The sequence below is a fragment of the Zingiber officinale genome, chromosome 6A (genome assembly GCF_018446385.1).
Source record: "Zingiber officinale cultivar Zhangliang chromosome 6A, Zo_v1.1, whole genome shotgun sequence".
Taxonomy (NCBI): Eukaryota; Viridiplantae; Streptophyta; class Magnoliopsida; order Zingiberales; family Zingiberaceae; genus Zingiber; species Zingiber officinale.
In genome coordinates this window covers 30894084-30903968 of record NC_055997.1, presented here as the reverse complement: position 1 = coordinate 30903968, position 9885 = coordinate 30894084, and the positions used below count along the sequence as shown (strand labels likewise).

The following is a 9885-nucleotide window of genomic DNA, read 5'->3' as shown; positions in this document are numbered from 1 at the left end:
ATTATTTTTCTACACGTTATAATAACTAACTTTCTATAGTAACTATATATTCCACGAAACTGTATACTTGATAGTATACATTTTACCTACAATAACAATATAAAAATAAAAAAATATTATAACAAAATATTTTATTTTTGTTTTAAAATATGGTCTGTGTAGAAACGACAGGGCTCGTTCTCCTGAGTCGTGACATTTCTGAATGTTTACGATCCCAATCGGATCGCAAAAATTAGATTTCAAAAATTTTGAAAAACCCTAAACTTTTTTACCCTTTTTTCTAAGTAAAATTTTATCATTTAGATTAATAATGTTTATTCTTATGCTTACGGACGTTACACAACTGTCACCGCACTTGTTCGACGTCGTGCTCTCGGACACACAAAAGAGGAGCCAGAAGACACAGCAAACAGGGTCGAGGACAAACAAAAGGGGAGAGACCAGACACGAGTCAGTCCCAGGTGCCTCTAAGGAGAGGCTTGGTGTCGACGGTGTCGCCCACCAGCCGCAGCAGATCCGAACAGTCGGGGTCTGCCTCGCACTCCGTCTTCAGCACTAAACCCAGCTCCTCCTCCACGTCGTCCGACGCCGCGATCAGCAGCAGCTCGCACCCTTCATAGTTCAGGAAGTCCGGCGGGTCCGCCGGCACGAACCGCCGATTCCCCATCCGGCCCTGGAGATGCGCCGGGTACGACGCGCGACGCTTCCTCGGAAGCCCTCTGAAGCTGTTGGACGCCCGCCCGCCGCCGTCGCCATGTTCCGGGTTCTTGATCTGGATGAGGTAGGAGGCCTCGCGCTCGAGGTTGAACGCCTCCAGAGAGTCATTCTCGGCGTCTCCCGGCGGGAACTCGAGCTTGTAGACCAGGTGGGTGTGCATCTGCCGCCGGGACTCGTGCCGAAGAATCCGGTACACGCCTTCTGCCAGAGCGCGCGCCGGAGGCTTGTGGCGGTGGCCGCGAGTCGTTGTCTCGTACTCCTCTGCGTTATCAAGGAGGCAACAATAAACGCCCTCAGGGTGTTCGATGGAATGCAGAAGAGACAAATCCGGTACCTTCTTTAAGAGCCTCCTTGATATCTCCCTCTTTGGTCGTTACGAGCTCCACAAAACCCCAGAACGGCCGGCCTCGCTTCTCTGGATCCGGTAAGCCCTTCTTCCCCATCACAATTAAGCGGAGCAACGGCTGCTGTTCGATGTTCACTTCCTGACAATCGATCAACAAAATCCAAACACATGTCAATTGCTTCTCTTTTTCTCAAATTGATTCGAAAGAAACCGAACCAACTTCTCTGCCATAGCCGCCTTCCTTTGGGTCGCCATCACCTTTCGTGTTCTCCTCGTCTTCAGATCTGGTACTACCTTCCTTGCCCGAATCCGTTGACTGCTTATCCTCCACCGACCGCTCGCCGGACTCCGGCCGCAACACGACGTAGAGTCTCTGCACGTCATGTGGGCTCCGGGCTTCCTCCTTGTTGACCTTGGGCCTGTAGAAGAAGAAAACATCTCCCCTTTCCTACGCTCGATCGAGTCATGACCAGTGCAATGGAAGAACCATTAATCAGCAAGAGAAAACCACGAGTTGAAATGGATGAGGAGGAGCTAAGCCTAAGCAAGAGCGCCACCTGGATCTCCACCTTCGTCTCAGGCTTGGTCTTCTCCTCCATCCTTTGCTCCATCGTAACTCACCGGATCTTCTACTCATTTGACGGATTGCGGATGGGAAGAGGTGAGATTTCTAGGCGGTGGGAGGGCGTGGATGAGTTATCGGGGATCCACGAGCGGCGGCAGTGAAGCATGATCCTGCGCTCTGAGAACGTTGGTCTGGAGAGTGATCGAGCGTGGAGTAACAGAGGGTTGCCACGTGTTCGCATCAGCAGTGGGCACGTCTCGGTCCATCGTCCGGGGAAGACACGTTTGAGTTCTCACCGCCGTCGTTCTGCCGGGGGTCGGGTGTTGTGTGCCGTGGTCGTCGTCAATAGGTAAGAAACCGTAGGCTGCAGTTCGGGCTCAAGGCCTATTGCATAGGGCTCAATTATATTAGGCCCTCTGATTTTTAATATTTTATTTATATTTATATATATTTTAAAAAATGTTTATTTTAAATTTTAAATTATTTTATTTTTATTTATTGTATTTTAAATTATTTTTAAAATTATGTATTTTATTTGTTTAAAAAACTTAATCTATGTTTTTTTTATCTGGAACAAATATGCAACCTTATATTTGTTAGTGATCTCCCGCATCTTTTGCGCTCTTCTCCCATCTATGTCTTTTCCTCCCCGCATGCTTATTTTTTCAGCTTGTTACCTGACCTAATAAAGTTTCCAAAATACCTAAATAAGATATCTAATTTTAAAATTATTAAATTATATACTCAATTTCATTTTTACCTTCGATATTGTTCTTAGTCGACTATTACAATTATAATTGATCCGGCGATTAGAACAGAAGACCCTCATTTTGAGGGTTCAACGTCACGTGGAAGTCAAAGGACCAGGTGGCCGACTGGTCCGTACAATTATAATTGATCCGGCGGTTAGAACAGGGGATCCTCATTTTGAGGGGTCAATGCCACATGGAAGTCAAAGGGTCAGGTGGCCGACCGGAGAAGGGCGGACCGGTCGGCCGACCGGAGAAGGATGGGCCAACCTCCCGGCCGGTCGACCGGTGAATAACCAATGGCAAAAGGCGCTCCGACAGGGGTCGGGGTTCCGGCGCTCGATTGAACAGTAATGAAGGGCCGAGCGGAAGTCATGCTCGACCGTAGACATAAAGTAACATACTGCTAGCAATCCCCACATAGCACCTTACCGAGGATCTCCCCAGCATACCGATGCATATGGAGGGCCGGACGTGATGTGAATGCAGGCCGGCCGGACGTGAGGTGAATGCCGACCGGCCGGACGTGAGATGAATGCCGGCCGGCCGGACGGGAGATAAGTGCCGGTCGGCCGGACGGAAGATGAGTGCCGGCCGGCCGGACGCCCCGGCATGGAGTAGGGAGAGAAGGACAAGGAACATCTTATGACAGCTGTCTAGTCCTATGACTAGGCCATACTCCAAATCTGGCGGCAAGGTGTTTTGCTGTCCCATCGAAGACGTGCCTGGACTGTAGCAGTATGGTGTCAGGTGAGCTTTCTGACAAACACATACCGAGGTATGGGCTAAGGACACGTATTTGCCTCGGTAGGTGTGCATGAGCTCTTTCACCGCTCTATATAAGGAGCCTTATACTTCGCCGGAGGTACGCGTTCTACAATTTTTGCAGCCACTTCTTCATTGTTAGCTTGCCTGACTTGAGCGTCGGAGGGTCACCACTGGGAACCCCTTCCCGGGCCGACTTCTGTGCAGGATCGCCGGAAGTGCGTACCAGCAGTCGAAGACTCACGGTAGCAACCGGAGAGCGCCACGTGCCCAGCGTCCATTGATTCAGTTTTCAGACATGATCAATTTGGCGCCGTCTGTAGGAACGCTCCTGCATCCGAACGGAAACAATGGACGAGGCTGGATGACAGCACACGGTGACGCTTTCCACGGAGGAACTTGACGCTCTGATCGAGTTGAGGGCCGCTAAGCTTGTGGAACAAAAACAAAAGGCACCAGCCGAGCGGCCTGAGCAGCAAGCCACATCAGCATCAGGTGGCCGAGCGGAAGCATCTCAGGCCACCGTTGCATTCCATCGAGCTCTATTCCGCACTCCTGAAGCCGCAACAACTAATCGAGATCGGGGATCATCTTCGGATGAAATGCCAAGACGAGATAGCAGAAAAGGGAAAGCCCCCCAAGCGGACGCATCGCCCGAGCGGATCAACCGTCAATTTTCAGAGGCTATTCTACGAGACCCTCTGCCCAAGCACTATGTGCCTCCGACGATCGGCGAGTACAATGGAACCAGCGACCCGGATGATCATTTGGGTAAATTTGATAACACTGCAACCCTGCATCAATACACAGATGGGGTGAAGTGTCGAGTTTTCCTCACCACCCTCTCCGGATCGGCTCAACGGTGGTTTCGGAGGTTGCCGGATGGATCTATCACAAGCTTCAAAGACTTCCGTACGGCCTTCCTCCACCACTTCGCAAGCAGTCGGCGCTATCAAAAAACCAGTGTTAGTCTGTTTGCCATCAAACAGGAAGCCCGCGAATCTCTCCGAGCCTACATCCAGCGGTTCAACAGAGTGGCCATGGATATTCCAACGGCCACCTCGGAGACCATGATGAATGCCTTCACACAAGGCCTCGTGGATGGGGATTTCTTCCGATCACTCATTCAGAAGTCGCCCCGAGACTACGACCACATGCTACACCGGGCCAACGAATACATCAACGTGGAGGAAGCGTAAGCGGCCGGAAAAAAGAAACTCCAGCTGAGCGGGCTCCTCCTGCCGAACGGAAGCCGCACGCTGCTCATCAGCCACCCAGAGGACCAAGGGCCGAAGCAATCCGCTCCCCCCATGCTAGGTCCCACGTGCAAGAGGTAGCTGCCGCGCGACCCAAGCCAAAGAAGAGATGGACCCCAATGTTCTGCTCCTTCTACCGGACGGACACACATAACACCATGGATTGCCGTAGTCTTCCTCTAATCGCCCACCCCGTTCCCAGAGGCGGCGATCGTCGGTCGCCATCAGCCGACAGGCGGCAGAGGCCTCGTGAAGCCGATCGGACGATAGTTGACAGGCGACAACAACAGACGCCCGAGCGGCATCGCTCTCCGAGGCGGGAGAATCTCTGGATGTCTAGAGAACGACCCTGACCGACCGCTCGGGAAGAAGAAAATAGAAGTAATACTTCCCGAGGCGAGATCAACATCATAGCTGGTGGTCCGACCGGAGGAGATTCCAACCGAGCACGGAAGGCGAGCGTCCGGCAACTCCAGATCCATGCGGTCGGCTGCAGCCAGGAACGGGCGAGCGGACCCGAAATCAGTTTCGGGCCGGGGACTTGGAAGGAGTTGAAGTGCCCCACGACGACGCTCTGCTCATCAAAGCGGTAATAGCCAACTACACTATTCACTGCGTTTTTATTGACACAGGAAGTTCGGTCAACATCATATTCAAAAAGGCGTTCGATCAACTGCAAATCGACCGCGCAGAGCTGCTGCCCATGACAACCCCCCTCTACGGGTTTACGGGCAATGAAGTCCTGCCGGTCGGACAAATCCGGCTGGCTATCTCACTGGGAGAAGAGCCGCTCAGGAGGACGCGGACAGCAAACTTCGTGGTGGTCGACTCTCCCTCATCATACAACGTCATTTTGGGACGACCGACGCTCAGCGAGTTCCGAGCGGCCGTCTCCACCTTCCACTAGAAGATCAAGTTCCCCGTCGAGGACAAAATGGGAGAAGTACGGGGAGATCAACTAGCAACTCGGCGATGCTACATCGAGATGGTCCGAGCAGAAGCCAATTCCGCTCGGAAGTCGCCACGGATCGAGGTGAACGCTATAACTGAAAAGCCTCCCTCTCTAGTTTATGAAGAAAAAGAGGAAGTGCAGATTCACCCAACTCGAGCGGAGGCCACGACGTTCGTTGCGCCCGACCTGGAGGCAGGCCAGAAACATGAAGTGATCAAATGCCTCCGGAGAAACTGTAATGCCTTCGTCTGGTCGACGCACGAGCTGCCCGAAATTTCGCCAAGCATAGCGCAGCATGAGCTACATGTCCGACCGGATGCTCGGCCGGTGAAGCAGAGAAAAAGGGATTTCAGCGCCGAACAGAATGTCATCATCCGGGCGGAAGTTGAGAAGCTTTTGGAGGCCGGCCATGTACGCGAGGTTTCTAGGACCGTGATCGTTCGATAGAGGGGGGGTGAATATCGATTCGAAAAGTCGAGTAAAACTACGCAGCGGAAAAGTAAATGAACACAGTTGTTTTTACTTCGTTCGGAGCCTGTGACGACTCCTACTCGAAGGCCCGTGGTCCTTGACCACTTTCGTTGGGCAATCACTAGCAATTCGAATATAATTACAAAATGAATACAGGAAATGCTATTGAAACAAAGTAAAATCGACAAAGAAATTAACTAAAAACCGAAGGAGCACTTTGTCGGAGCTTTGTTGGCGTCGCAGGAACGTAGAGCAGCAGGACCAGCAGTAGAAGAGTTCTCAGATTGATTGTTGAAGAAGCTCCATCCCTGAGGCTTCTTTTATATGCTGCTCCGGGCGCCTGGATCCCTTCCGGGCGTCCTGGTGCAATGTGGCAGGTCTAATCAGCGAACTCCACGTGGCGACGACTCGGCCTGGATAAAATTCACCTCCGGGCGCCCGGATCCCTTCCGGGCGCCCGGACCTCCTGTTTCCAGAAACTTCCTTTCCTGCAAAACAGAGTTAGTCCGAGGCACATATGTATTCTGCAACACAGATTGTTAGCACAATTTATGAAATAGAATTAACAGTAAAAATATGACTTAGATTCCGTCTTTCCGAGACCGGAATCTAGTCACGATCTCGACTTAGATATCCTAAATGGATCTAAGCCGAATCGACGCCTAATGTTCCCTTCCCGGGAACGCGTCCTCGCAGTCACTCCCCTCCAGTGACTTACCTCACTTACCTGCCAGACGTCCGGTCAGCCCGTCGACCCGTCTGGACTTCTCGCCGACCTAGCTGGACTTCTCGCCAAGCGTCCGGTCAGCCCGTCGACCCGCTTGGACTTCTCGCCAGCTATCCGGTCAGCCCGTCGACCTAGCTGGACTTTGTGCCAGACATCCGGTCAGCCCGTCGACCTGTCTTGACTTCCCCTGCACACTCGATCAAAGTGTCAGACAACAACAAAACTAACTTAACCTATTTGTCATTCATCAAAACCTAGGTTAGACTGTTAGTGCTACCCGCACCAACAATCTCCCCCTTTTTGATGGAATGACAACATGGTTAAGTTAGTGAAAGAACGCAAAAAACAAGTACATCGGTTTTAAAGTTAGTTTTAGTGTTTTCAATTTTGGTTTATCTAACTTAACCACCTAACCCTCCCCCTTTGGCATTCATAAAAAAGAACAAGGGTAAGCAATCATAGTGTAGAGTTACTGTAAAAAATAAGCACAGCTAATCTTGAAAAAATATCTGAGTTTGGTTCAAAATTCAAAGATAAAAGTACAATTTTTAAATCTAAGTAAAAAAATCAAGTTGACTTGGGGGAGACAAGTTGAATTTTGAAAAGTATAAATTTAAAGTTAATCAAGTTTAACTTTTCAAGTGTGTAAAATTTTTAAATCAGGTTTTTCAAATTTTCTTTTCAAGTTTAAGTAACATTTACTTTTAAAAAAAAATAAATTTTCAACTTCAATTTTTCAAAACAAAGCAAAAATTAAACAAGTAAGATTAAATTTGCCAAAATAAATTTGATAAAAGCTAAATTTGGAAAGTTTAATTTTCAAGCATATGTTACAAAGCTGAATTTGCAATCAGGTTTAAAAATTAGGTGGGATTAAACTTCCAAGTTTTTCAAACACTCAGTTAAATTAAACTTTTTGTAAACTAATGTTCAAACATAAATTAGTTTTAAAAAGCATTTTTCAAACACACAGAATTTTAATTAATTTCTCCCCTGAACTTGATACTTAAATTTAAACAGTTGTCTAACCAATTAGGTACTAACTAACTATCAGAAGATAGTAGCTTTCACTTGGTTAGTCAGATTAAGGTGATTATAAACAGTCAGTGTTTGACTTGACTGATGATCTTAATCTGATTACTGTCTGATTTGTATTTAACGTCCAGACTTATGCTGATGCACTGAAATAAGCATCTTAAGTCCAGACAGTTGGCCTATGCATCTCACCCCTTTCTATGTTTGTCAAACACAAGCAAGGTAAACCTAAGGTGTTGGTGAGATGCTCAAAAACTAGTCCTATGGGTACATGCTTTCTAAGGATTCAAAACTAGTCTAAGGCCAAAACCGTTTTTGAAAAACTAAAAATAGGAAAGTTTTGAAAACAAACAAGTTTAACTTATAATTTGAAAACATTTATTTTGAAAACAATTTTTAAAAAATCCTAGTCTATTGAGCACATCCCTAATTTTCGACGTAAGTTGCTAAACTCACTTTCAGGGAGTGGTTTTGTGAAAATGTCAGCTAAATTTGATTTGGACTCAATGTATTTGAGTTCAATATCACCTTTAGTAACATGATCCCTGATAAAGTGGTGCCTAATTTCAATATGTTTGGTTCTTGAATGATGCACAGGGTTCTTGGTTAAGTTAATTGAACTTATATTGTCAATTAATACTTTTACATTTGTGATGTTTAAGTTGAAATCTTTTAGAGTATGCATCATCCATAATAATTGTGCAACACATTCACCTATAGCTATGTATTCTGACTCAGTTGTAGATAGAGCAACACAATGTTGCTTTCTACTAAACCTGCTAACAAGTGATGAACCTAATAATTGGCATCCACCACTTGTGCTTTTGCGGTCTAATTTACATCCAGCATAATCTGAGTCAGAATACCCTATTAGTTCAAAATTATTGGTCCTAGGATACCAAATTCCTACATTTGTTGTTCCTTTAAGATATCTAAAAAATCTTTTAACTTGTGTCAAATGGGATTCCTTAGCACAAGTTTGGTATCTAGCACACATGCTAACTGCAAATAAAATATCAGGTCGGCTTGCAGTTAAGTACAGTAGGCTACCTATTGCACTCCTATAATATTTTAAGTCAACTGATTTTCCATTTGGGTCATTATCTAAGATTGTGTTTACTGCCATATGTGTTTTTATTTCTTTTGTATTTTCCATCCCGAATTTTTTAAGTAATTCTTTAGTGTATTTGTGTTGATAAATATAATTTCTTTCATTTGTTTGTTTGATTTGTAATCCTAAGAAATAAGTTAATTTTCCTACTAGGCTCATTTCAAATTCTTTTTCCATTAGATTAATAAATTCCTCTAAAAAAATCTGAATTTGTTGAACCAAATATTATATCATCTACATATATTTGTGCAATAAATATGTCTGTATTTAATGATTTAACAAACAAGGTTGGGTCAATTTGACCTTGGTTGAATCCTTTAGATGTTAAGTAAGATGTTAGCCTTTCATACCATGCTCTGGGTGCTTGTTTAAGCCCATATAACGCTTTCTTTAACTTAAATACATAATCAGGGTGTTCTAGACTTTCAAACCCAGGAGGTTGACCTACATAAATTTCTTCTTTAATTAGTCCATTAAGAAAGGCAGACTTAACATCCATTTGGTATAGTTTGAATCCCTTATGGGCTGCATAACTTAGTAACATTCTAATGGATTCTAATTTGGCTACTGGGGCATAGGTCTCATCATAGTCAAGCCCTTCAACCTGACTAAACCCTTTGGCAACTAGCCTAGCCTTATTTCTAGTAATTTCCCCAGTTTTACTTAATTTGTTTCTGAATACCCATTTTGTTTCTATTATTTTCTTATTCTTAGGTGGTGGTACTAGGTCCCAAACTTCATTACGCTCAAATTGGGCTAGTTCTTCTTGCATAGCTATAATCCAGTCTGGGTCTAGTAGGGATTCATCCACTGTTTTGGGTTCTATTTTTGAAATTAAGGAGATTTGACTCAAGTTTCTAAAAGATGATCTGGTTTGAACTCTTAGGTCTGGGTCACCAATTATTTAATCAGTTGGATGGTTGGGATTCACTCTTATAGTTCTAGGGGGTTCATTTTCTTGATGTTGTTCCTCTTCTTCATGACTTAGAGTTTGGTTGGTTTCTGGAACAAATTCAGGTGGTTGTGTAAGTTCTAAGATTTGTTTAGTTTCTTCAAATTTTACATTAGTAGTTTCTTCAATTTTTAAGGTAACCTTATTGTAAATTCTATAGCCTCTACTATTTAGGGAATATCCTACAAAAATTCCATTTTCAATTTTAGAGGAGAATTTTCCTAAGTGTTCTCTTGTAT

The 9885-nt window shown here is 45.6% G+C and overlaps 1 protein-coding gene across 1 annotated transcript; it reads right to left on the bottom strand.

Moving 5' to 3' along the window:
* Positions 1-317: 317 nt before the first annotated feature.
* Positions 318-2001, bottom strand: LOC121993848. Its single transcript, XM_042548139.1, has 4 exons — positions 1621-2001; positions 1284-1511; positions 1052-1202; positions 318-978 (listed from the first exon to the last, which is right to left on the bottom strand). Exons 1-4 carry the CDS (start codon positions 1672-1674, stop codon positions 452-454), a joined length of 960 nt encoding a protein of 319 aa, XP_042404073.1. The 5' UTR covers positions 1675-2001; the 3' UTR covers positions 318-451.
* Between the last annotated feature and the right edge of the window lie 7884 nt (positions 2002-9885).

Excerpts from the sequence above, each read along its gene's own strand:
- LOC121993848 (XM_042548139.1), bottom strand. The coding sequence starts at position 1,674 with ATGGAGCAAAGGATGGAGGAGAAGACCAAGCCTGAGACGAAGGTGGAG. Across the intron at positions 1,512-1,620 it reads AGACGAAGGTGGAGATCCAG|GAAAGGGGAGATGTTTTCTT; the intron begins GTGGCGCTCTTG and ends GATCGAGCGTAG. Across the intron at positions 1,203-1,283 it reads AAGGCGGCTATGGCAGAGAA|GAAGTGAACATCGAACAGCA; the intron begins GTTGGTTCGGTT and ends ATCGATTGTCAG.